The sequence below is a fragment of the Aquila chrysaetos genome, chromosome 16, assembly GCF_900496995.4.
Source record: "Aquila chrysaetos chrysaetos chromosome 16, bAquChr1.4, whole genome shotgun sequence".
In the NCBI taxonomy this organism is placed as follows: Eukaryota; Metazoa; Chordata; class Aves; order Accipitriformes; family Accipitridae; genus Aquila; species Aquila chrysaetos.
Window position 1 is genome coordinate 4,578,496 of NC_044019.1, and position 27,541 is coordinate 4,606,036.

General features: G+C 46.0%; 1 protein-coding gene across 2 annotated transcripts in view; it reads left to right on the top strand.

The window, feature by feature from the left end:
* The window catches only part of ARID1A (AT-rich interaction domain 1A), a 61,325-nt gene extending 36,468 nt beyond the window's left edge, over positions 1–24,857 (top strand). Inside the window, exons 5-20 of one of the 2 annotated variants that reach the window (XM_030038623.2) lie at positions 5,351–5,591; positions 5,961–6,050; positions 6,760–6,927; positions 7,551–7,866; positions 9,208–9,353; positions 9,440–9,549; positions 11,975–12,184; positions 12,742–12,949; positions 16,803–16,935; positions 17,305–17,477; positions 17,660–17,810; positions 17,969–18,100; positions 18,211–18,307; positions 19,772–20,645; positions 20,930–21,060; positions 21,905–24,857. In XM_030038623.2, coding sequence (XP_029894483.1) covers positions 5,351–5,591; positions 5,961–6,050; positions 6,760–6,927; positions 7,551–7,866; positions 9,208–9,353; positions 9,440–9,549; positions 11,975–12,184; positions 12,742–12,949; positions 16,803–16,935; positions 17,305–17,477; positions 17,660–17,810; positions 17,969–18,100; positions 18,211–18,307; positions 19,772–20,645; positions 20,930–21,060; positions 21,905–23,629 — 4,905 coding nt within the window. In that variant the 3' untranslated portion in view covers positions 23,630–24,857. The remainder of the gene's footprint in view (positions 1–5,350; positions 5,592–5,960; positions 6,051–6,759; positions 6,928–7,550; positions 7,867–9,207; positions 9,354–9,439; positions 9,550–11,974; positions 12,185–12,741; positions 12,950–16,802; positions 16,936–17,304; positions 17,478–17,659; positions 17,811–17,968; positions 18,101–18,210; positions 18,308–19,771; positions 20,646–20,929; positions 21,061–21,904) is intronic. The other variant, XM_041129050.1, reaches the window with a different exon arrangement.
* Positions 24,858–27,541: the final 2,684 nt, after the last annotated feature.

Below are 27,541 nucleotides of genomic sequence, written 5' to 3' on the forward strand. Positions count from 1 at the left end.
GCTTGGAGACTGAAAAACTCCATTCTGACTCTTTGATTTGCAAGCAAGATAAGACTTTGGAGAAAGTAGTTTATAACTCTCTCGATGAAAAGTATCAGCTGGATTTCTACTGTAGCTTAACTTGTGTTCCCCAGCTCCAACTTCTGGTTTCTACTGGGGAAGCAATCTGGAAGTGGCATACAGTAAGTAGGAAGGCTGTGGCAGGCTGCAGAGCCCTCTCCAGACCCTTCTGTCACATCATGTGGCAATCTCAAGTCAGCTTTGCAAGGTGTCGTCTTGGATGTGATGTGAATCTGTAAGTCTGGTGTAAATTGAGGACGGTGAGGTCTCTAGGCCGCTTTGTATTACGAGATAGAGTGCTTTGTGAAGCATAAGATGCAAGATTCAGTTGTCTGTACTGTAGAAGGAGGAATAGGTCTATCCGTTTCCCCAAAATAGCAGGGAGATCCTAGCTTGTCGGTCAGCTGTGTAATTTTTGTGATAGAGAGGATTGAGGTATTTTGGGTGTGGAAGTAAAGGGGAAGGAAAGGACAAGCTTGTGATTTCTAAGTGTTGATACTTCTTGAATGAGTGGAAAAGAAACTGCAGAGAAAATGAAATTGTAATAGAAAGTAGGTGTTTCAATTAGTCAGAAGCAATGAAGAGGCTTTTTCCCTTTCAGAAAGAATCGGGGAATAAATTTAGCCATTGTTCTCTGGTCTTGCTTGTAAGCATCTTTATGGAAACAACTGGCCTTACAGAATTTATAAGCTCCATGACATGCTCGTCTCCAGATCATAATTTCCTTGAGTGCTATCTAGTGATCTGATAGTGCCTACAATCATTACTGTCTGACTGCGCTCCTTCCCTCTTCCCCCACACTTTTCATATGCACTTAGGTTGGGGATGGGCAGGGGAGTAGTAGAGGAAGGCTGCAGTCCCCAGTGAGGAGATCAATTTGCTTTCTGGTCAGTCTTCCTGCTCTTCCAGATCAGTGGGATGGGCCAGAGTGGAGCCTTGAATCTCTTCTCCTCTGGGGTTTTGTTACCTTGATCTTAAGTATTTCTTGTTGTTTCATCTTTTATGTTTGTTTAACAAATGAGCTTGTATCAGATAGTGAAATGGTGGTTCCTCTTTTCATATAAAAGAAACCTTGCTGTTTCCAGCATAAACTAACTGACTCCCTTGTGTTGGTCATGCCAGGACTTGCAACCCTTTCCCTGAGATAGATGAACTCCCCTGCCCCCTCCTTTGGGTACCAGATTGTGTGATTTCAGGCATGGTTTTGTTGTGGTGTGAAAAGGAGGTGTTAGCTGCTGAGTCCTTGTTTGTCAGCAGTACTGACAAACCCATGCTGGCATCGGTGAGGGCTGGGCAACCAATCGCAGCTGGAACAGTTATCGTTTCAGGGTCCCTGTGGGCTTCCGCTATCAGGTCACATCCCAAAATAACACTGGGCAGTATTTCAAGTGAAGAAACTCAGGCTTTGGGGCTGCAGCCAGCCTGGAGTGTGAGATTCTGTGTGAAATAGTTGGAATCCCTCCAGCGTTTTTGATCTGCATGGCAGATGAGCAATAAAATGCATAAAAAACACATTGGAAACACGTGAGGAAATTCTCCAGACCCTGACGTTTCCTTCAAGTTGGCAGAGTTACTGCTGTCAAGCCTCACCTCCTGTCTCGGCTCGATTGGCTGTGCTGGCGGGAGGATGGAAGAGGAGAGCCCTTCTCCTGGTGCTGCTGTGTCTTTCCAGGTCTCCTGATGCTCTGTGGGAGGCAAATAAAACCTCACTGGCCCTCTCCTCTTGGGCTTGATCCAGAACCCACTGACGGCAGCAGGTCTCCATTATTTCAATGAGGTTTTCTTTTTTTAAAGGCTTCTCTGCTACGGCTGTCCTTAAAACAGTCTGTAGAGAGACTGAGAGATTTCTTTTTCCCCTAGTTTGTGGTGCACTTAAGTAAATGGGATATCAGAGCTGGAGGGTGTCCTTTAGGTTTAGTTAAAAAAAAAAACCCCACTCTGTGCCTTGATGGTTGGCATCCTGAGAAAATAACTTGATAGGTAGAAAACAGCTCCTTACTGATCAGCTGCTTGCACTTAGGCGTTCCAGTCCCTGCTTCTCTCCTTTCCCTTGCAGGAGTCTCACTTCTGAGAAACTTAGTCCTGCTGAACAACACACTTAGAAAATGCTGCTGCTGTGCTGGCAGAGCGTTTCTTTGCTGGGAAATGGCTTTATTGTTGGAATTCATAAAACTTACAGATCTTTAGCGGTGAAAGTAACTTTATGAGTTACTTGATTTTTATGGTCCTGTTTCAATTCATGTCCTAACATCCAAGAAAGGTTGCCATGTGATTCACTTTTAACTTATTTAAACTGATGATCTGAGAGTCTGATCTACAGTCTTATAGCTAGAAGGCCTGCTTTTCCTATATGTGAGGTCTGTGATGGTATGCTAGCAATGCAGAGGGGCCCTCGCTCGCATGTCTACCCTGTATTAACCTGCTTAATTAAAACTGAATGTTTTTAAATGACTTGCAGTACTTAGGTTAAGCTTTGATGCATAGGCAAGGTCAAAGACATCAGCTTTAAAGATTGTTATCTAGTTACTTAGGAGTTAATTTTCAAACAGTTTTTAACATTGCTTCATTTTATGTCTTGCAGATATTTTCGTGCCTGGCATTACCAAGTCATACCCTCTTAGTCTGCCAAGTTTATGTATGAATATTGCTCATACCATGTAGCAGACAGTGACCCCCTCAGATCCTGGAGGCAAATGTTCTCTTTTGCCTCTTGGAGAAGCATGTCACTTACACTCCTGATAATGGAAGGAAACTTTCACATTTCACCTTGCACGCTTGCTCTGTATATGTCCTTTCATGCCAGTATTTTGCTTCAGGTGTACATTTTATAATGTGTTTTTTCCTTTCTGCCTAAAAATCTCTCACCTAAGTAGCTATACGCTCTGCCCCTCTGGTCTGAAGGTTTAACTGCTCTAAAATGCTGTACCCGTATAAGCTCATGGTGGTGAGTTGTCTCTGCAAAGGGTTTTGGTCTCCATTTCAGTGATGATGAAAACAGTGTTTGGATGCATTCGGTGATTCAGACTAAAAGTACCTTAATGTGTTTAAGGGTAACACCAGTATTTCCATCCAGTTTTAGGTTGGACTGAATTGGCTTCTGGGCATTCTGATCCCTTTGTTGACTTAGAGGGAGGGGAATCTATGTATGTATCTTATACCAGTGGCTCAAGTTAGATGCAGTGAGTCCAGGGAGAGGAGTGTTTTGCTCTTGATTGTTTGTGTTGGTTGATGCTTTTTAATGCAAAATGTTGGAACTACTGTCTCTTTACTCCCACTTCAGATGGTTTCCACAGTAGGAATGTGCAGTTTGTCTAAGTTGTCCGGGGGAAAAGAAAACACTGAGTAGCTGCATAAAGCAGCAATGCTTTTGATGTTACAATAGGAAGGTAGTGAAAATTGCAAGAGCTCTTAGACACTATTTTTAGGCTTTTTCTGCAGTTTTTTAGCTTTCATTGGAATAAAACAAAGCTCTTTTTTTTTCCTCAGGAAGATAATACTTCAGCAGTAAGCAAATGCACCTCTGAGACTGTCGTGCAGGAAATGATCTCTCAAACAGAAGCAGTAATGGAAGGGGAGGAAGGACGTGCTATGCACGAAGTCATCCCACCAAGTGACTGGCGTTTTCAGCTCAAATGTAGCATTTGCCAGCATTTGTTAGAAGTGTTTTGATCAAATTCCACTGTTAAAATGGACAAGATTGCCTTACTGCAGCAGGCAACTGAATGTGGTGCAGCTGATGCCCAACTCTCCCCTTTGTCCTTCTGAATGTCACTGTCTATCCAACAAGTGTGATGAGGTGGCCGGGTGTCTGCCGGGTCGTTTTTTATTCTTCTGTAACTCCAGTTTTCCACTTCCTAGGATGTGGTGATGTACTGTTCTCCAGCTTAGATGATGGGGACATGCTGTCAGAACCTTTTCACACATCACCTGGCAGACAGGTGTTACAGAGTGATAGGGCTCTTGCTTGCTTCTGAAGGCTGATAAGTTTGCAGTATCTTGTGTCTGAGGTCCTTCCGCACTGCACAGAGCTGGGAAAATGTTATCCGAACTGCTGCTAAAGAAGGCATCAGCGAGTCAGTGTAAATGAGACCGGAGCGTCCAAGTTATTTATCAGTTGGCTCAGCCTTTCTGCATGGTGTTTTAAACGAGGTTGGCTCTCTTCATGCTGGTCAGCTGAATTCTGTGCAGAGGGAGTTGGATCTGAAATGCCTTCAGGGCTCAGTCCAGAACACTTCAGATCCAGGGTTGATTGCTCTGAAGGACTTACAAAGGATAGGTGAAGTCCTGGTAAGCTTTGGTCTGCCGCTTCTTCACCTGCTGTGATCCTTTGAATCTCTGGCAGAGATTTTATCTAATCACTGGAATAGTTATAACTTGCCAGCTTTCTGTTCAAATATGCCACCGCTTACTCTGTCTTGGACTGTTACTTACTCATTTATTCCAGGCCAAGCCTGAATAGCTGATGCACCTTATTATCAAACAGCTAACACAATTGTGCATGTTGGATCTGCACATCACCTTCTTGGAAGTATCCCCATTTTTCAGACTTGCCAGCTGATTTTTGGTGCTGTTGCTTTGCAGTCGCTACTGTGGCGATTGGAGGTTTCAACTTTCTTAGGCTTTTCATGCTTCTCTTATTCAGGGTGGATACATGCAGTAGGAAGGGTATTTTCTAGCCTTGCCTTCAAGAAAAGCTGAACTTCACAGGCTGATACTGTAACTGCTAATTTTTGCTATCTTTGAAGAAAGGGAAGTGGGAACCCTGAAGAGTATTTTACTGTTTTCTTTTAAATCTCTGTTTAGTTTGTTTTTATCCATCTCAAGTGAGTAGTTTCCCAGCTCATATGAGGTTTATGAATTAATTATGGTGAGGCAGGAGTTTTCTGTCTTTCAGAGGCTGAGCCACGTTTCTCTTCCAAGCCATGATCACATGGACTGTGTCTTCTGTTTGCAGTTTTACGTGTATTGTTGATGCATTCTTTAATTTCTTGCCTCTAAACTGAATTAAAATAAGCAAGTAGGAGAATTAGCTAGTTGTTTGGACCATCAGGAAGCATTCAGCAAACCAGCTAGGGAACTCTTGGGTTCAGAGACAGGCAGGAGGATAAGACACATTTGGCAGTTACCTCAGTCTGCAGCAGCCTTCATTACTGACAATAGCATGAACAGAGTTCATTGATTTCTATTTGTAGTATGCCTAAGGGAGAAATGCACTCTTTCTTAGTGGTATGTGAGAGAACAGTCCCGTGTCTTTTTATTTTTGCCTGATCTGTTTCTCTGTGTATTGCAGGACCTGTCTGGTTCAATAGATGATCTACCCATGGGTACAGAAGGAGCCCTGAGTCCTGGAGTAAGCACATCAGGGATTTCCAGCAGTCAAGGAGAGCAGAGTAACCCAGCTCAGTCTCCTTTCTCTCCACATACCTCTCCTCACCTGCCAGGCATCAGAGGACCCTCCCCATCCCCAGTTGGATCTCCAGCTAGTGTTGCTCAGTCCCGCTCTGGTCCACTTTCACCTGCTGCAGTACCAGGTAACACTACTCACGTGTTGATCTTTTGGTGGGGCTGCTTCATGCAGCTGGAGAGTGAATTAACATGGCCGGTGGGGAGGAATTGGCCAGTGTCAGTAGTATGTGGTTATTGAGGTCCTGTGATCTCATTTGTTTGCTTTAAAATGTCTGTAACTTTTAAAGGATGCAGTAAGATGGGTGGGATGGCTGGTAAACCAGTGGTGTCATTTTGCTGGGTTAATGTGACTGATCTTGCTCTTGTTTTTCTTCACTGTGGCTAACGTGCTCTTCTCCCGAAGTTGTTTGTAGTACTGGTATTTAATACTCTTGCATCCTGGGTTTTGTGGTGTGCAATTTTTGTAATTAACCACTCTCCTTTTTGCGGTGTAGGCAATCAGATGCCACCCCGACCGCCCAGTGGCCAGTCAGACAGTATCATGCATCCTTCCATGAACCAGTCAAGCATAGCGCAAGATCGAGGTGTGTGACATGACTTAAAAGATGTAATTGTAAAGCTAGATGTGTGACTAAAAATTACCTGACCTGATGGCATGGATTCTATGGTGAGATAGCATTTAAAAGCTGCCCCAAGTTTATAAGTTGCAAGCGTTTAGGCACCTTGTAGTAGATTCAACTGTTACTGGTTGTTCAGCCTCTTCATGTTCCATCCAAGCTAATAGTTTGGCTTGTAAGATGTTTTCTGTGGCTTTTGACACACTTTTCTGTGAACAGTGCTTGTCCAAGGTCCATGACCTTAAGCTCAAAATGAGGGGTGCTCGCAACAATATTGTGTGCCTTTTCCCCCTAAGAAAATAAGGTTAATGTGGGGGAAAATGTGTGTAAAATTTCAGCTCTCATGGATGAAGGTATATAGTTGTCACCCTGAGAAAACAAACAAGCAAACAAAAAACCAACAACAAGAAGCCCCTAGGATTTGCAGATTTGTACTGTCTACTCCTGTGACACTAAGTTGGTTTTTTCCTGGTTAAAACAGGAAATTGGATCTGTTATCTTAGCAGATAACCCTGGCTCCTTAATAGCAACCACTGTAAAAATCTGTCTAGGCTGTTGCTGAAAGGATTTTGTTAGTGGGTCCCAGGGGTTGCTGTTACCTAAGAACATGTGTGTCCAGTGGCACCTATGGATACTTTGCACTAATAATTGTCTGCTCCATTCACTGGGTGACCAGGTTACATGCAGAGGAATCCTCAGATGCCCCAGTACAGCTCACCCCAGCCCGGCTCAGCCTTATCTCCCCGTCAGTCTTCTGGAGGACAGATGCACGCTGGAATGGGGCCATACCAGCAGAACTCCATGGGAAGCTATGGACCGCAGGGTGGGCAGTATGGACCTCAAGGTGAGGCACAGTCAGCTCCTCCAGGTGGGAACTGAGCTGAGCAAATACAAAAGGCCTCTCTCAACTGTAACATCTTGTCTTTGATAAACAGTTTTTCTTTGTCCCCTCTTAATATGTGGGTAATACAAAACAGTGGGCTCCTTATGAGCTGGAAGGAACTGTGCTTTGTTCATGTTGAGATCGATGAAATACGTTGCTTTTGGGGCTAGTCGTACTTCTAAATGTAGGATCCCTCCTCCTCGTTTAAAAAGGTGTAGGTCGTGCATCCAGTGTAGTAGAGAAGAAGGGCCAGTTCTCTTTGGAGAGGAAGAAAATTGAGTGTTGGGTGTTTTGGAAAGGGTTAAGTGAGTTTTTTACATCCTGTCCTGGACCATTTAGCTCACTCTGCTTGGTTGAGGTTTGGGAGAGTTTCAGGCAGCTTTTGAATCGATGTTGTTACTTGGCTATGTCAAAACACATTTTATGTGGCTTATATCCAAGTACTTTGACTTTTTGTTGAGGTGTTAACACTCCCCCTCATCTCTGTTAGTGATCTTTAAATATTTGCTGATAGAAGATTTTTATGGTGATTCATAAACTAACTAGTTGAATGATGTTGTCTTCCCCTCTTTTTATCTCCTTAGGAGGTTATCCCAGGCAGCCAAACTACAATGCTATGTCCAATGCCAACTACCCCAGTCCAGGAATGGGAGGAAGCATGAACCCCATGGGAGCAGGGAGCCAGATGCATGGGCAAACTGGTGTGCCACCATACAGCGGGCTTCCTCCAGGGAGGATGAGCCATGCAACCATGGGGAACAGACCTTATGGACCTAACATGGCGAATATGCCACCTCAGGTGGGGACAGGCATGTGCCCCCCACCAGGTGGCATGAATCGCAAAGCACAAGAAGCGGCTGCTGCCGCCATGCATGCTGCTGCCAACTCCATCCAGAACAGGTAAGAAATGAGATTGCCCCTGGTCTCTGTTAAAGTCCCTTCTCTATGTCAGATCTAGGTTTCAAAGCTGTGGATGGGATAACCCAAATTTCAGGTAATACTGAACATACACTACCGTGAAGGTTTGCACTTCTTGGAGACTTTTTTATCAATCTTAAGTGTTAAAAAAGGAAGAGCATAAAGCTTGGATGAGCACTGTGTTGGAATACATCATTAATGACGTGCTTACGGAATTTTTAATATTCATAGGTGAAATCTATTTAACTCTGAGATCCCTTCAGTTGTTTTCCCTTTCTGGTCGTCTTTGTTACATGAGTGGCTTAGAAGATGCTGCGTGTGTGGTAGAACCCATAAATCTAGCAGACAGCCATCCAGCTGCATTTGTCTGAACCAAGGCATTACTTGTCCAGTGTAATGAACTTCTTCCTTTTAGGGCCTTGATGAGCAGCTGTGGGAAAGGGAGCTGGAATTCAGCACTGACCTTTGCAACTATTTTCTGTGATGGTGGTTTTTTGGGGTTTGTTTTTTTAATTTTTATTTATTTATTTATTTATTTATTTATTTATTTATTTATTTATTTTATTGCACATTTCAGAGTAGGTGTATGTAGCCTACCAGAATGCCAGGAGAGCCATGAACCTGCTTATAAATTGGGTTCCCCCAGTAAAGTTGTTAGATATATTTGTTGTCTGACTGGCCATTGTGGTCCTTATGCTGACTTAAGGACTGCTTCTGCAATCTACTGTCTGATGTTACCTATGACTGCCAAGAGGCCAAGTTCCCAAATGCCAATAAAGGCATCAAAGCCTGTCCCTTTGAGTAACAAGTTTGAGCAACAGTTGTGTATGAGGTTTTCTGATACAGGTAAAATAATGTAGCTTGTATGGGTAACACAAGGGAAAGAAAGAAAGAAAAATCATTAAACGTGGCTGGAGCACTACACTGTTCATCTATACAAATAATGGATTCTCACTTAAATGCACAGGGCTGCATTATTTGCATATCTGTTCTTCCCTGTAAAGGCAACTTAACAACTGAATTGAAGTTCAGTTTGGGGATGTAGTAGAACAAGATTAAGGGTGAAAATGTTCAGAACTGAAGTCCCTCTTTTAAAATGGTTTGCATCGCGTTTTCTTTTGAGAATGAGACTTAGGCTCTAGGGTTGTTAAGCTTTAAAACAGCACCTGATCTTTGGTCTTTTGCTGGAAGATTGAGCTGGAGAAAGTCACTTCTCCACTTCCTTTGTAGAAGGTTTCTTTTAGCAAACCTGCTTCCTTGGAAGACAAGATCTTAATGCTTAGTATGTGGAGTAAGTGTCTGTTTCTTCCTTGCCTTCTCTAGGCCTCCTGGTTATCCCAACATGAATCAAGGGGGAATGATGGGCACTGGACCTCCTTATGGACAGGGAATTAACAGCATGGCTGGCATGATAAACCCCCAGGGCCCACCCTATCCGATGGGTGGGAATATGGCTAACAACTCTGCAGGTAAGCCAGTGCTGACCATCAGGCATTTCCTTGATTTCATTGTACTGGATGGAGAATCAGTGTTAAAGATTGTTTTAACTTCCTAGGGATGGCAGCAAGCCCTGAAATGATGGGTCTTGGGGATGTCAAGTTAACACCTGCAACTAAAATGAACAATAAGGCAGATGGGACACCAAAAGCAGAATCCAAGTCAAAGGTAAAATGTTTTGGGTTTTGTTTTTAATGACTCCCATCCTCTTCAGCGTGCAGGGAAATAAAATCATTGCATGTTAACTTGGAGTGAACAGTGCATCTGTCTAGTAGTGAGCGTGGTTCCTCAGAGAAAGCTATTTTGATTCATCCTCCTCACCCTGAACAGACTTCTCGTTAGCATGGTTGTCCTTATAGTAGTATGTGATCTGACTGCTACTTGTGACCACGGTTCTAACTCACAAGTGTGCCGAGTGAGTGGGATATCCTCTTTTGGGTTGTGTTATGTTTTGGAGCGTAATTAAAGACGTAAGTGTCTCGAAATGTGTGTATCTGTGTTTTAGAGTAGGCTCTGGCTATATTTGCAATAAACCACTAAATACACACATATGTTAATAATAGTATTCTTGCAGAGCCTGAACTGTGCCATCCCCTACAAAGACCCTCTAGCCCTCAGTAAGGCCAGGAAAGGGACTCTTCCATTAGAATTCACATGTCCTCCCCTGTTTTAAGCCTTTATCTAGAATTTCTAACAGATGCCTGGCACACCTTATTTATATGTTCTCGTTTCAAATGTGGGCTAGTCTTGCCTTTATTAACTGGGGAGAAGGTACCTGAACAGATGTGCCTTTTGGATTGGCTTTATCCAAGTCACCAGATCCTACAAATAGCTGATTAGACTGTTGCTTGAATCGGAAGTGTAAAGGTAAAGACCATGTAGTTGAAGTGCTCAGTGTAAGGAGATTCAATGTGAATTATGCTTGATGTGTCTAGCCCCGGCTGTGCTTGAACTGTGGCAGTGGTTCCAAGAGGTTCTTCAGGATTTATCAGGAAAATTCAAACAATTGAGGGTTTTACTGCTGGGATTCATAAACTGTTCAGAAATGAAGGGGAGCATTTCGCAGTCCTTCGGGACCAATCAATTTCACTTGAAAAACAACTTAATATTAGGAAATATCACTTGCCACAGTGAAACTGCCAAAAGAACAAACCTGAGTTTGTTTCTGGTGTAGACTTGGAGCTAGTCACTTACCACCTCTCAGCTGGGAGGTGGTATACTAAAGTGCTACTGTTGTTTCACAAACAAACTAATCCTGTGTTAAAGCCAGAAGAGGGAGGCAAACAAGTTCTTCAGGGACTGTTTTTCTTTGCCTTACTGCTACCAGTTTCAAAAGAACCACCAAAAAACCAGTTTCTGAGCCCGTAGTCTCCTCTTTTGCTACTTGAAAGAAAATAAATGCTGTGCAAGTTTGATACCTGTACCACCAGCAGTCTCCGAGAAGATTCAGAAGATCTCTTACTGCTGCTCATGTGTTCTGACACCTGCCTTTCTATTTATGACGAACAAGGACTTAAATACTCTTGGGCTAGGAGATGCCAGAAGCTACAAATAGGGTTGTTCTGTCCTCCTGGTCTGTGTTGTTCAAGGATTATCTTGTGTTAATGAATATACTCAGTCTTGGGTGTAGGGGTTCATCTACAACATCATCAGATTTGAAGTTCACTTCTACCTTGGAAGTTCATTTTTAAGTAAGCATTTGGAATGCCAAAACCATTTCTGCCTTTACTCCAAGTGTATGTGATCCACATGGTGAGAGACAAAATAACATGCTTATGCACTACTTCAGAAGACTTGGGGGAAGCAAGACAAGATGCAGGGCCACAGGTTTTACCTCTAAATAGACCCTCGGACAATTCAGTGAATCAGATGTGTAGGAACTAGTGTGATACTCACACTTCGTAACTGAAAGCTTGTATTCGAAATTGCTGTGATGCCTTTCCACGTCAGTCTTCCTGGATCCCGATATAGCAAACCAGTATGGGAGCTTATGTCGTATCTGGGTAGCAGGAGATTTCTGCGCTTCTGTCAGTCAATAGGCAAAGGAAGAGAGATGGTCTTTGTGGGGGACCCCTCGCACACATTCATCAAACAGGTGCCTCTAATCTTTATTTTTCTTTGAGGCATGTTTATTTTTATTCCTTGGCAGTGTTTAGTGACAGTTTAATCTGGAATCTACGACTTGGGTAAGAGAAGAGACTAACTTGCAGTAGCCATGGGGAATCTCATTTGCAGTTGAATTAGGTGTTTTCTCATATATTTAGCAAACAAGCCCACAAAGGACATCTTAAAGAGATGGCTCTCTGCAAAGTCTCTTTGAGGTTTGTTTGGTTTCTGTAGCATTCCTGAAACCCTTCACTTTTTAAAAATACATACTCTATGAATTCCCTGAGTAGCGGCTGGTTTTGTGATACCTTTGTCAAATAATACTTCCCTGATGTTGATCTGAAACTATTGTAGGTCTAATATAAAGCTTTTCTCAATATAACAGTAGAAATTTGAATTCTTATCTGACTGCTTTTTTGAAACCATCTCGGACGTGAACTAGCTGCTTTTGTGCTGCTCAGTCCTGATATCTCTTTGCTTCTCCTAGAAGTCCAGTTCCTCTACTACAACCAATGAGAAGATCACCAAACTCTATGAGCTGGGTGGTGAGCCTGAGAGGAAGATCTGGGTAGATCGTTACCTGGCCTTTACTGAAGAGAAGGCCATGGGCATGACAAATCTCCCAGCAGTAGGCAGGAAACCCTTGGACCTTTACCGGCTCTACATCTCAGTGAAAGAGATTGGAGGATTGACTCAGGTGAGCGTCCAGCAGCCAGTGTGGTGACTGGGTATTTGTATTCAGAGCTGCCTACTGTCTGGCAGTTGCAAGCCAATGGGCAACACAATTTAAAGTCAGCTTTGTAGCTAGATGTAAGCCATGACTTTCCATTTAGCTGTGTTTATTTTCTTTTTATTTTTTTAAATAATGCTTATAAGACCCAGCATCCTTTAAGTGACCCAAATGTCTGCTCTCCTGTTGTCTGGTTGAGAACAGTCTGTAGTGAGATTCAATTCGAGTGCTTTTTTTTCCATGTTTTGTCCAGTTCAAAGATTGGTGACACTGTCTTTGTCTTTGCATCTGGCTGTCAACTGACCTTGTGACTAACTTGATTTGCAATCCGTCCCTGTTTCAAAAGTTTTTTGTAGGTGGGGAAGAGGGTTTACTAGTTTTGGGTTTTGAACGCAACTGTATCTGCTCTGCTTAGCCCTTACTGCATCCTTTGTGTTAGCTGGGAAGTGTTGATTTCTCCCCAGAAAATTTGTTGGAGAAGTAGCTGGGCTTTTGAGTTCAGAGCCTCTTCTTTGTTTGTGCAGGTCAACAAAAACAAGAAATGGCGCGAGTTAGCCACAAATCTCAATGTGGGCACATCCAGCAGTGCAGCTAGTTCTTTGAAGAAGCAGTACATCCAGTGTCTCTATGCCTTTGAGTGCAAGATTGAGCGAGGTGAAGACCCCCCTCCAGATATCTTTGCAGCTGCTGATTCAAAGAAGTCTCAGACTAAGATACAGCCTCCATCTCCAGGTGAGTTTAGACACTGGTTTAAGGTGTGCAATGAATGTTTGAACCAGAGGATCTCTGGCACTGTATGCCCGACTCCATGTGCTGTGGGCCAGACTGGTTCCAAACTTCCACAAAGCCCCCATGTCTGTTTCTAATTAGATGTTCTCTGGTTGTGTAGATTAAATACTTTTGTAATGGGGGAGTGAATGGTACTGGGAATAAGTCAAGTTGCTTGGGGTAGTTCAGGTTTTGTGTGTCCCACCTCTGTAGTAAGTTTAAGAAAAAGGAAAACATAAAAATACATACATACCTATATACACATACCTCTATGCTTACTAGTACATCACTGCCGTATGAGAATCTGGTGGAGAGAGAAGTCCTGAGTTATCCCTACAAGGTGATCTCTGCACTTCTAACAGCAGCCCTTGTTGTTACTGCTGAGCTTTGGGAACTTGCTGGAAGAGTTGTGCTCATTTTGACTATGCAAGTGCTACCTTCTGGGAGTAAATGCTTGATGTGGGTGTGCACTCATCTTCCTCATGAGTTAGTTCTTTCTGTCTTCAGCAGGAGTCAGTGAGGACTTTCTGAGGCTTTGTGGACAGAGAGCATTGTAAGCCTATTACAAGTTGGATGCTCTAGAAATCAAGCCCTTTAAAATGAACTTCTACTGTTGTTTCAAATTTGATGAGGTGGTCCAGTTTCTGAATATTTAAGCAGTGTTCAATTCAGATTTGTTTAACATTAAAAAAAAAAAAAAAGAAAAAAGGAGAAAACATCCAGGCTAGCAGTGCATGCTGTACTCTTTCGTCTTCGGAAAGTCTGATCATTTCTGTCTCATTTGCATTGAGTTCATTGCTTGAATTGCTGCTGAACTTGCCAACCCTTTCAGCTTCAGTTTTCCAGTTTGTCTTATATAAGTAAAACCTTCAGATGCTCTTTCTGGTCAGAAGCCCGTTCTTGTAGGTGAAATAAAAACTTTGTCTGCTTTGATGTTCCTTTAATGTTTGAAAAAAAAAAGCCTTTTTGGTTCTGAAACCTGGCATCATCTTTGTCTCACTCCTGAGGAGTGGAATAGTGAACCCTTTTTAGATTGTACTGCAGTTGTGTCTCAGCCTTGCTAAGCCCTTGATTGACAGTACGCTTGTCCGAATATTCTGTTGGCAACTACGTTTATCTATCCTCTCAGTTACAGAGTGTTGTTTTTTTAAAGAACTAAATCATGTCTTTTCACTAGTCAGGAAACCTGTCCCAGTGTAGCTTCAACCTTGGTGTATTCTGCAAGATAAAGCAACTTTTGTGTCATTAGACTAAACTTCTGTCTAAAGTGGTGTCTGAGTTCCACTTAAACTAGACCACAAATCCATCCCCACTTTCTTTCCAAAACCTCTTTCTTGCCCCGCTGAGATACTAGACAGTGGAACAAAGATGTTAAGAGCATTTGGAGTTTATTTGGAGAGGACTGAGACTTCTAGGAAGGCACTGAAAACTTTTTGTAGCACTAGGTGCCTGTCAGAATGGATTAGATGGTGCACCAATTTTTATTTTGTTTTAGCTAATATGGTGCTACGTGAAGGTTGTGAGTCTGCCTTCTGGGCTGTCGTACAGGTGATCTCTTGCTTAAGCACATCAGCGGGAGGAATTTGTGGGGCTGCTATCCCAAACTCTGCACATTTGTGCAGCTCTGTTGACTTAGTCCACAGGTTTGATTCCTGCTACGTGAGGACTGTGCTGTATTTTCTATTTAAACTGTTCTCTCTACTTGTCTTACTCCAGACTCCTGCAACTAGGAATATGCAGAGGCAGCAGTGAAGCATGGTTGGTTGCTCTGATCCTTTTAAGCTGTATCACTCGGCATGTTCATGCTCCTCTTTCACTTTGCTTTTCTTCCTCTCTCTTGCTCCCCTGGATCGGTAGGAACTGAGGGTGCAGGGCATGACACAAATAGCTCTCCCAACCCCAGCTCCAGGCTTAAGAGCCTTAAAGGAGCATTGAGTCCCAGTGGGCACTACTGTTCCAGAGGCTTGCTGAGGCCCGCTGAAGCAGCGTCCTCCAGACTTGCACACACAGAGGTCTGTCTCCCAGCAAAGCACCCTTAGAGAGAATAACTTCCCTGTTTGAAAGGCAAGTGGACAACAGTGGGGCATTTTGAAGTCCCATCATTTGGATAAAGCGCTCTGTCATCCCACACAGACACACATGCTCTGCTCTTCTTGCAGACTTTATAACCTGTTGTTGTTGGCTTACACTTCATTTCAGCCTGTTCTGTCAAATTAATTACTGCATAACTTTGTAAATGATGAGGATCGCACTGTACAATTCTCCATTAACCACTTTTTGAGGCTGCAGAGCATCTAAAGGCCTTGCAGGACAGTCATCTAGGTACAGCTCTTGCTGCCGGAGCTGGTTTCCATGCAGTGTGCATTCATAACCCTCGAAAACCAAAAGTGTTTACAGAAAGGCCTTGGCTGGAGTGGACTGGGTATTGTCTCGTGGGCACTTGGCACGGGTTTCCTGCAGACCTTCTTGGGTTCCTGCTCACAAACTGCAGCATGTCCCTGGGGAGGCGTAATCAGTCTGCCGTTGGGTTTTAATTCCCAGAGCATGGAACTGGCCCAGCTCCAACTGTGTGTAAATTTGTGAGTGGGAGGGACGGCAGGGGGTGGGGACAAACACCAAATGGCAGCGACGCAGGGAATGTCTCGAGGCCTCTTCCTGCCGATGCCAGCATTACAAACCAAGAGGAGCGACGAATTCCTGGGGGAAGCGAGTGGAGCTGAACCGCCACTGAGAAAGGCGGGGAGGGCCCATGAATGAAACTCCCTGCTGAGCTTGCCTCTGCCCTTCCTTCTCCCGAGACCTCCCTGGGCTGGGAGGGAGTCCTGGAGAAGAGGACAGGGTGCCAGGAAGGTGGGGTGTAAACAAACATGCCCTGGACGTGACCTCGGAGGATTTTAATGAATAGCTGGAATGACTCATCAACCAGCAGGGCTGAAGCTGAGGGATATCGGGTGCTGGGGATGGTAACTAATGGAAACATTAATTAAGAGTTCAGCTCTTGCCAGCTGTGAGGAGCATATGAACCTGAGAGCTGACAGTGTCACAGCGATCCAGGGGCAGAGGAGAGCTCCTAGAGCTCATGGCACAGCTGGATTACACATGACGGCTTGGGATTTTTGGTGAAAGCTTACTGTAGCGTAAAGCAACCCCTACAGAGCCAGGGAACTTGCTGGACAGGTTTTGTCATTCAGTGAAAGATCCGGCATCTCCAGCATTCCCTGTTCCAGGAATCCTTGGGAGTGGTGCTTGAATTAACCTGCATGAATTAACCCCTCTCGAAGGGCAGAGCAGACAGAGGAGCCTTGTTCACAGTTACTTGGTGACTTCAGCTGGCGTCCTGGAGTTTCCATCACTAGAAAGATTGTGAGACTTCCAGGAGAGGACTAAAACCCACCTTCTTTCTGGGTAGAAAGAGCGCGAAGGTGATGGGTCAGTGGTTGTCACTTGGCAAGAAGCACCGCATTCCCTGCCGCATGGTGCACTGTAGAGCATCAGCCTTTGAAGCTAGATAGCTTGGGCAACATGACACAGTGCCACAGTAGTGGCACGGTGTATAAAAAGGAATGCGGTTAAGAATGAAGGCATAACGAAAATGAACGCATCCTCTCAGCTTTCGATTACTGTACATGGTTCTTCTGGGAAGTCTGGCCCAGTATGTCCTTGAAATGTTGAGCTCCTTGTACCTTTTTGGCCATATTTCATCTGTCTCTTTCTTGAAGGACTCTTTGCTCTCTGTTCTTGAGGCTGATGTTCTGGGAGGTTCTGGGTTGCATCTGTAGGGTGCAGAGCTTCTCACACCACGTTTCTGTTCTTGCAGCGGGTTCAGGCTCAATGCAGGGTCCTCAGACACCTCAGTCCACCAGCAGCTCCATGGCAGAAGGAGGAGACTTGAAGCCACCAACTCCAGCGTCTACGCCACACAGTCAGATGCCCCCTTTGCCAGGCATCAGGTATGAAACCATTGCACCCTCTTCCGCTATGCTGGATGCAAGCTGTGAACGTGAGGTCACTTCTGGGACATTACTACTGGTGGCTGGAGACTTGAATACCTGTTTTGGTGGAGCTCCATGGCTTTGCTCCTTTGTTAATGGCTCTCAGCACCATTGTTGACTCTGCATCTGTGTGTGAATAATCATTACTTTTGGATTGGGTCTGAGGACGGTATTGTAGGAGGGCAGTTCTTCATGCATCTCTTAGGGGAGCATGACTGTGGTCCTTCTAGGGGATAGCAACACCTGAGAGGGAACATGTGGGGAAAAGTATCCTGAGGAGCATTGTGGACCTCTATAATCCCGTGTCTGTGGGTTTTTTTGAATCAGGAGTAACTCAGTGGGCCTTCAGGATGCCTTTGCAGATGGTAGTGATCCTACGTTCCAGAAACGGAACTCCATGACTCCAAATCCAGGGTACCAGCCCAGCATGAATACCTCTGACATGATGGGTCGCATGTCTTACGAGCCAAATAAAGATCCTTACAGCAGTATGAGGAAAGGTAAGGAAGTCTTTGTGTGCTCCTCTCCCTTTTCTCCTTGAGTACTAATCCCTGTATCTGGCTGTACGCTGGAATGCGCTGTAGAAGGAGACCTTCTACTTGCCCTTCTTGCCCAGAAGATGGGACGTTTCTTTCTAGGGCAGAGGTAGACACGTTTATTGGTCCTTTTTTCAATATTTCAGCTCCAGGAAGCGATCCCTTCATGTCCTCAGGGCAGGGCCCCAACAGTGGTATGGGTGACCCTTACAATCGTGCTGCAGGTCCAGGGATGGGTAACATGGCCATGGGACAGCGGCAACATTATTCCTACGGAGGTCCTTATGACAGAGTGAGGTGGGTATTTGAACCTGGTGAGATCCTGATTTGCTTCACTCATGTGAAATGATTACTTTCTCTTCACTACTGTGACTTTACTGATCATCCTTTTCCATCTGAGGAGCAAGGGTGAATTTAAGTGGACGTGTGGGGCTTTTCTCTTTGTTTCCATGTAGGACGGAGCCCGGCATGGGACCTGAGGGCAACTTAGCAACCGGAACTCCGCAGCCCAACATCATGCCTTCCACCCCTGAATCGGGGATGTACTCTCCCAGCCGCTACCCACAGCAGCAGCAGCAGCAGCAAAGGTCTGTGCGGGGTGTTGCCACAAACAGCTCTTCCCAGTGAGAGAGCTCTGAGACTGTGAAAGTGAAGCATGCATCTGATCAGACAAGTAATACATCTGTTTCTTCTCCAGACATGATTCCTATGGCAATCAATTCTCCACTCAAGGCACATCCTCGGGCAGCCCCTTCCCTAGCCAGCAAACTACCATGTATCAACAGCAACAGCAGGTAAATTATCATGAAGTTTCTGATTTGTTCGACTGAGAGACAGAAGAGTTTTATCTGTGAAATTTGTGAAAAGGGGACAGTAAAAACTCTTTGGGCTGTGTGTTTGCTTTATGAATGTGTAGAATTAAGTACCTTATACAGGAGGCTTTTATTTCCCCAGTTTCCAAATAGTTTAAGTAAGTTCTAATTAGCACTTCCAGTGTTGCCTTAGCAAAACAATGTTCTGAGAATGGAGGTTGTGTAGTTTGCAGACGTCCGTGCTCTGGTCAGGCAGCAGGAGATCAGGAAGTGTTATTGGGCTTCTGTGCCCCTCCGGAACTTTCTGAATCCCATCATGTTTCTGTAACACTTTTGGTCCAAGTGATCAGATGAGTTTGTTTGGAGTAAGTCCTTCATCGTTCTGGGGAGCTGTTTCAGGTGCATCGTTCTGCACAATCCAGGGCTTTTTTTTGTCTTTGCCTTACTGAGCCTGCAGACAAAGGCTTCAGGCCTGTCTCCACTGCCTCCTACTCGCTGTTCTGAAAAACATCAGGTTTGTTTCAGGACAGAGTTTGAATGAACATATATCTCTTTCTGTAATCCTTATATATTACTTGCTCTTTGTGTCAGTGCCAGGACCCATAATGTTTTTTCAGATAATTTTGAGTCTTCTGGTTTAGGAGAGTATGGAGAGGGCACTCGCTGAGCTGTGCTAAGAATAATTCCAACTGCTCTGCAGTTTGGCTCTGCAACCAGAGCCACGGGGCTCTGAGCCAAGAGTTCGAGTTACTCTGGTACTTGTCATCTTTGAAGCCCTAGAGCTCCATCTGAAGCCAGTCATGACCGTGGAGCTTCTGAGTAGACTGTGTAGCAGCTAGAGCATAGACCCTTGGAGGCAAGAGAGATCTTGGATTTTAATTTTGTCTCAGCAATTGACTGTTTTCTCCATTTGCACATAAAAGAAGAAGGGGGGTGAATAGTTCTTGCTCCTTTCAGTGATGTGTTTTGAAATCTACAGGAAAGGAAGAAGCAGGAAGTACAACAGTTTCTAATGCATCTTGTTTGATGCTTCAGCAGAAACCTCTGTTTTCTGGGAAATGCAAGAGAAATAAGGTCTGATAAAATTCTCGGATGTGAAAGGAAACAAGTACCTGTGCACAGTTTGGTTTGTGGTGAACGTATAGTAGAGCAGAGTCTTTTCTACAGGAAGGTCCTTTCTGTGGGCAGACTTCTGCCCCCAAGGCATCCTTGTAGAATCCACAAGGAAACTACCCAGCCAGCCGCAAGGAATTGGTCTTGGCTTGTGAAATTGAAAGACTGATCCAACTTCACATTGGATATGGCTAACAAGACAAGTCTTGCCCTCCTACAGGCCATGCCGTGGGGCATATCCTCTGGCTCTGAATAGCTCTGCCCACTGAGCTTTGGGTTGCTTGTTTCTAAGTAGATAATCTCCTATTGTCGATGCTTTTATTTTCCCTGTAGAATTACAAGCGACCGATGGATGGTAGCTACGGCCCGCCTGCTAAGCGACATGAAGGGGAGATGTACAACGTACCATACAGCGCCGGGCAGGGGCAGACGCAGCAGCAGCTGCCTCCAGCACAGACCCAGCAACCGAGCCAGCAGCAAACTGCACAGCCGTCTCCGCAGCAGGACTTGTATAACCAGTATGGGAGTACATACCCTGCTGCTGACCGCCGATCTGCCGGAGGGCCACAGAACCAGTTCCCATTCCAATTTGGCAGAGACAGGGTCTCGGCTCCCCCAGGCTCCAATGCTCAGCAAAACATGCCTCCTCAGATGATGGGTGGTCCTATACAGTCTACTCCAGAGGGCCCGCAGCAAGGCGCCATGTGGCAAGGGCGCAACGAAATAGGGTACAGCTATCCGAATCGGCAGAGCACTGGCTCTGCGCCCCAGGGGCCTGCTTATCACGGAGTGACTCGAACAGACGAAATTCTGCATTCAGACCAGAGGGTCAACCATGAGGGACCATGGCCTTCCCACGGGAACCGGCAACCTCCTTATGGTCCCTCTGCCCCCGTGCCCCCAATGACTAGGCCCCCCCAGTCTAACTACCAGACCCCCCCTAGCATGCAGAATCACATTCCTCAGGTATCCAGCCCAGCACCTCTGCCCAGACCTCTGGAGAATCGCACTTCTCCTAGTAAATCTCCATTCCTGCACTCGGGGATGAAAATGCAGAAGGCAGGACCGCCCGTCCCTGCCTCGCATATAACACCAGCAGCTGTACAGCCTCCCATGATCCGACGAGACATCACCTTCCCTCCAGGATCAGTAGAAGCTACGCAACCTGTGTTGAAGCAGAGGAGACGGCTGACAGCAAAAGATATTGGTAAGAGGAAACTCCTGCTTTTCCGCTTACGCCTGTCGAGGGGATGGGTGCTGCCATTACCCTTTGGTACAGTACTGCTGAGCGGAAGGGCTCTGCTGGCTTTGAAAGAATTCCATTTTTGCAGGTTATTTGTGTTTTCAGACATCATTTTGGCATTTGGTACATACAGTCTGTACATCATCTCGAACAGGCTCTGCTCTTCATGGGTCCAAAAAGCAGTATCAAGTATCTCCTTTTTGTTTTTAAACTCCAGGAGCTGGAAGTATCATGTGTTTATGTTACAGGAACTCCTGAAGCCTGGAGAGTGATGATGTCTCTGAAGTCCGGGCTGCTAGCTGAAAGTACGTGGGCCTTAGATACCATAAACATCCTGCTCTATGATGACAACAGCATAATGACCTTCAACCTCAGCCAGGTGGGTGCAGATGCTCTCTGATGCAGGTCTTTGAAGTGCTAATTCTGTAGGGTTTTCTGTCAGCGAGATAGCAACAAGCAGCTTGTGCCCTTGTAGGGCCAGACTCCCTGATGTCCCTGTACCTGCGGAGCATGCCAGGTCGGAAGAGAGCATGGGGTCTGGGTAGCTGTGCGCTGGTTCCTTACTAGCTCATGTAATTTATATGGTTGTTGGTGCGCAAGCGTGTGTGTTCTCCTCTCTGGTGAGATGTATTGCCTCTGGAACAGAGGAAGTGAATAACAGTGGGGAGGCCATAATGGAATTTGCAGCGAGAGTGCTATGAAAGGTTAGAAGATGCTTGCATTTTTGGGTGTTGCAGGTGTTTGCTCACTTCTGGCTCCGTCTTTCCCCGGGACAGTGCGCAGGGAGGCTGGGATGCCAGTCCGGAGGGCCAGCTTTTCTCAGTTAGTTGCCATGTGCCTCCATGGCTGTTGTAAAAACTGCTTGGCAGTACTGTAACGGCTGTTTGGCTTAGTGCTGCCCTTCACCTCCCTGTGTATGAACCAGAGGGGAGATACAACCAAGAGCAGATGTGTGTTTGCACAGGTATGTGTGTGTGGAGGGGGGTGGCTTGGATACTGAAGGTCAGCATCTGGTTTTGTCTTTGTTCCTTTTCCCAGAGGACGGAAAGCTCTCTTTTGCAAACAGTTTATTGCCAGCATGAAAAGAACCCGTTAATTAACAGCACTGCGTAAATTCTTAGCCCTTTATGCCCTGCTTTCCCAGTTGCTTGTGTTGGCCTAAGTTGTTTTCTGATCACTGTTCCCTTCCTTCCTTCCCCTCCTGTTTTTCTCCTCCCTCGTAGCTGCCAGGCTTGCTGGAACTCTTGGTGGAGTATTTCCGGCGCTGCCTGATCGAGATCTTTGGAATCCTAAAGGAATACGAGGTGGGAGACCCAGGGCAAAGAACACTATTAGATCCCGAAAGGTTCTGCAAATCTTCAGCTTCCTCTCCTGAAGAAGGGGAGGAGGATGATGAACCACGGAGCCTGAACTGTGAGGAGGAAGAAGAGGATGAGGAAGAGGAGGAGGCTGCGTTCTCAAGCAAGGACAAAGCACCTCTAGAGAGCAGTGAGGAAAAACTAGTTAGTAAATTTGACAAGCTTCCAGTCAAGGTCGTGCAGAAAAATGACCCGTTTGTGGTAGATTATTCAGACAAGTTGGGGCGAGTGCAGGAGTTTGAAAGCGGGCTGCTGCACTGGCGGATTGGTGGCGGAGATACCACCGAGCACATTCAGACCCACTTTGAGAGCAAGACGGAGCTACCTTTGACTCATAAACGAGCTTCCTGCAACTCTGTCTTGAGGAAACGTTCAGCAGCTGAGAGCAATCTGAGCACTAGGGAAGGAGAGACTCCTCCATCCGACAGCTCCTCAGAGAAGAGGATAACTGCCACCATGGATGACATGCTTTCGGCACGTCCGGGCTCCCTGGCAGGGGAGGAGGAAGAGGTCAAAGCTTTGGAAACGGCGAAGGAAAGCAGCAAGTTTCCCTTTGGCATTAGTCCAGCTCAGAGCCACAGAAATATAAAAATTCTGGAGGATGAACCTCACAGTAAAGACGAGACGCCCCTCTGCACCCTCCTAGACTGGCAGGACTCTCTGGCGAAGCGCTGCATCTGTGTCTCTAACATCATCAGGAGTTTATCGTTTGTGCCGGGCAATGACTTTGAAATGTCTAAACATCCCGGGCTGCTGCTGATTCTAGGGAAACTGATTCTCTTACACCACAAGCATCCAGAACGTAAACAGGCACCCCTAACCTATGAGAAAGAGGAGGAGCAGGACCAAGGGGTGAGCTGCAACAAGGTGGAGTGGTGGTGGGACTGCTTGGAGATGCTGCGTGAAAATACACTGGTCACGTTGGCCAACATTTCTGGCCAGCTGGACCTCTCCCCTTACCCGGAAAGCATCTGTTTGCCTATCCTGGATGGACTCCTCCACTGGGCAGTGTGTCCGTCAGCAGAGGCCCAGGATCCCTTCCCAACACTGGGGCCCAATGCGGTCCTCTCCCCTCAGAGACTGGTTTTGGAAACACTCAGCAAACTCAGCATCCAGGACAACAACGTGGATTTGATTCTTGCAACTCCCCCCTTCAGTCGTTTGGAGAAGCTGTACAGCACCATGGTGCGGTTCCTTAGTGACAGAAAGAACCCGGTGTGTCGAGAGATGGCTGTGGTACTACTGGCCAACTTGGCACAGGGGGACAGCCTGGCAGCAAGAGCGATTGCTGTGCAGAAGGGCAGCATTGGCAACTTGCTGGGCTTCTTGGAGGACAGCCTGGCCGCCACGCAGTTCCAGCAGAGCCAGGCCGGCTTGATGCACATGCAGAACCCACCCTTTGAGTCGACGAGCGTGGACATGATGCGCCGAGCTGCTCGGGCGCTGCTCGCCCTGGCCAAGGTGGACGAGAACCACTCGGAGTTCACGTTATACGAGTCGCGGCTGTTGGACATCTCCGTGTCGCCTTTGATGAACTCTTTGGTTTCACAAGTTATTTGTGATGTACTGTTTTTAATTGGCCAGTCATGACAGCTGTGGGATCCGAGACCCTGTGTGCGTGTGCGTGAGTGGAGAACTTAGAAACTGACTGTTGCCCTTTATTTATGCAAAACCACCTCAGAATCCACTGTCTGCCCTGCGCTGTCCTGCTTCTCCCTTGGGGAAAGATGTCCCCGTTCCCTCTCCCCTTCCCTTGCCCTTCAAATTTGTCCTGAATCCCTTATTAAAGGAGACAAAGTTCTGTCTACATAGAAGACTTTTTTTATTTTAACCAAAGTTACTGTCGTTTACAGTGAGTTTGGGGAAAACGACTTGCCGTGTTATCACATTGACAGGCACCACTTTCATAACTGTTTTTAATGGTAAACTCTGAAGGACAAAAGTGACTGCTGAACTCTGTGTGGTTTATCGTTGTACATTCACAATCTTGCAGGAACCAAGAAGTTACCAGTTGTGAACAGACCTTGTCCAAGAGAGGCCTGTGCAGTAGCGTGTAGAACTTCATGTACTGTACACCTTAAACTGTAAACATACTGTAATAATGTCTCACATGGAAAAAAAAAAAAAAACGCTGGATCAGCAGCAAGCTGTAGTTTTTAAAAATGTTTTTAGTTAATGTTGAGGAGAAAAAAAGGCTTTTCCCCCAAAGTATCATGTGTGAACCTACAACACCCTGACCTCTTTCTCTCTTCCTCCTTGATTGTATGAATAACCCTGAGATCACCTCTTAGAACTGGTTTTAACCTTTAGCTGCAGCTTGAATGCTGCCACGTGTGTATATATATATGACGTTGTACATTGCACATACCCTAAGATTCCTTGCAGTTTTGTCCCCCTCTCCCTACCCCTTTATAGTATGACGAGTTAACGAGTTGATGACCTGCAAAAGCGAGACACAATTATTTAATCTCTTGCCAGACATCCCTCCCTGGAGGATGCTGTACAGGTCTCTGTGTATAAAGTCATTGCTGTCTCAGCAGCCAATCAACTTATAGTTTATTTTTCCTGTTTTTGTTTTCTTTCTAATCGAGGTGTGAAAAAGTTCTAGGTTCAGTTGAAGTTCCTGATGAAGAAACACAATTGAGATTTTTCAGTGATGAATTCTGCATATTTGTATTTCAGACGATGTAGCTAAAAACTTGATGTAAATTCCTCCCTTTTTTCCTTTTTTGGCTTAATGAATATCATTTATTCAGTATGAAATCTTTATACTATATGTTCCACGTGTTAAGAATAAATGTACATTAAATCTTGGTAAGATGTTTGTAAGGGTTTTTTTTATTAGCAGAATGGAGACGTAACTTCAGTGCTGTCAGGTCTTGTAGACATGATGTTGTAGGTCAGCTCCTCCTTACCACGCAGCACAGAGACCTCAAAGGTCCTGCGTGGTACATCCCCAGTGTCAGGGGATGACAAAGTCCTGTCTTGCTCTGGAGACCTGCTTAAAGCCGTGTGGTCTGGCTTTGCTTTCGCTGTTAGGCTTGTTCCAGCCATGGAGTTTTGGCTTAGTGCTGCTTAAGCTCGGGTAGGAGTGGATTTGCAGCATGAGGTGAAACTATGGCAGAGAGACACTTAGTTCACAGGGTGAAAGAGACGGTTGCTAAGAAGGGAGGCAGTTCCCTTTCAGCTCTGTAAAATGGAAAATTTTCATTCCCCTCGCATTTTTCACATTTTCTTGGAACCGCGATGTGGACTCTGACTTCCTTCAGAGGACGGGGTTTTCCAGCGGACAGAGCTGTGATGCCCTTCAGCAAACGGCCAAAGTTCAGGCTCTTTATATGAAAATCTGCACATTTTCATGGGTTAGTAAATGGGTATTTTATTTAGCCTGAAGCTTTATCCTCAAATGATGATAGAAGCAGGCTAGCTAGAACTGCACTGAGCTCGTTTAAGTAAAAGAGCTAGTTAAAAGAAAAAGGAGAAGCTTTTTTTGAAGCCAGATGTCATTTTTGTTCAAAAAATCACCTCGTTTTATCCCGCTAGTCCTCTCCTAGGAAGGTCTCAGTTCCCAGAGCCCTCCCTTAGTTGTATTCCTGGAAGTAATTGTGCCAGAATCAGGCTGACTCTCTTCTGAAAAGTCTGTTTATCAGCAGGAATCGCGGGAGCTCTTTGCCTGGCGAAGGAGAGTCCTTAAAATGGATTTCTTAAGAGACAGGAATGGTGCTGGGCTTCCTTGGCTTTAAAAAATACTGAATGGAAACCAGGTTGTGAGATAAGAATCCTGCTGGACTTCGCCGTTCTGCGACAATGTTGTTGATTTAAAACCAACTTCTCTGATAATTTAGATCTGTATCCCAGGAGCTTTGTTTAGTCTGATTAAATTAATGTAAAAATCTTACTTTTTTTAACAGAAAGGACCTCAGCAGCAAGGTTGAAGAAAGGAACATGAGCAGCTTTTGTGCAGCCTCTGTGTTCACATTATGGTGAATTTAATCATAAGTGAATGCTACATTTGGGAGGGAAAGAATAGTCACAAGTGGTATTAACTACCCATTTTACCAGTATTTATACAACCAGTTGATCTGAGGGGAGTAATTTCACTCCCCCAGCGCTTGCATGCACACAGACGCATACACCTCTCGCACTTCTAAAATGGCTAAAAGAAAAACAGCATAGATGAGAAATTAGGAAAATGAGAGCAAGCAGTGTTCACAGTTTGTAATAAGGGGCTGTTTTGAGAGCCACACCTGATCTCAAACTCGGCTGCCCAGAATGCAAATCCTTTATGCTTTGACCTGATTCATAGCCAAAGCTTTCCGTTTCTGCAGGCATTCCTTAAAACACCTCTCTTTGGCCCTGACTGCTCCGCTGTTTCCCATTTTTACCAGCAAGGGAGAAAACTTGAGTTCTTCCCAAGCCAGAGCCCTGTTTAAAAGCACTCGGGGAGTCTCCCTTAAGGACTCGTTTGGCAATGCTGATTTCTCTTTCATTCCTGCAGTAGATACGGTGCCACTTCATTTCTGTTTTAAGCACAAAGACTTGCTGCTGTCTTTCCCAGGCGCTGCCGTGCCGGCACCGGCAGCAAGACCTCACGGTGCGCTGCCACGGGCTTGCGATGTGGTTAAGCGTAGCGTGAGCTTGGTTAGGGTGAAAGCAAAATCTGATGCCTCTGTCGTCACGTGGACGAGATCTTGAGGGAAACCTGCCCACCCTCTTGTAATAGTAAGTAATTAATATAATAACATGCACTTATTACCAGGCTATTGTTATGTGATGTTGCTTAATGTGTTTTGGCAAGAGACTCGTGTTCAGCCGTGCCCTTGCTGCAGCCGCCGCGCGGCTTCGTTTGAGGTTTGTGTTGGTGCGTCTCCAGCAGTAACGCCTTGCTCTCGGCGAGGGCTCCTGGCTAGCCATGCCTTGCACGGAGGAGGGCAGCTTCTGCTTCCCGCTCTGCACCCCGAGCTGCGGCTGGAGCCGAATCCGTCCCCTCTGACCCGAGGCGCGGGCCCCAGGCCGGGGCGAGGGTCCCGGCTGAGGGACGGGCCGCGGCAGGCCAGGCGTGGGGCACTGGAGGCAGCCCCGGGGTGTGAGACGGGCACCGGGCCCGCCACCTCCTCCGCCGCCTGCGCCTCCATGGAGGAAGGTAATTTAAATGTGTCTGCGACTGAGGAAGAGCGTCGCCCCTGCGGTGGGGAGCGTCCCGTCTTTTCAGGTCAATTTGACGCTTCACGACGAGGCAGGGGGAGGCTGGGGGCTAACCTCTGGAACAAGGTGCCCCAGCGAGGCTGGCCATTACCGCCTGCTCCCCTCAGACCCTGGGCGGGGGGGGGAGGCCATAACCGCCTCCGCCTCCGCCCGCCCTTAACAAAGATGGCGCCGCCCGCCCCTTCCCTTCCCCCCCAACACACACACGCACACACACGCACCCGGCCGCCACGTGACGCGGCGCGCGCAGCCCCGGAAGAGGCGCGCGCAGCCCCGGAAGAGGCGCGGCCGGAAGCG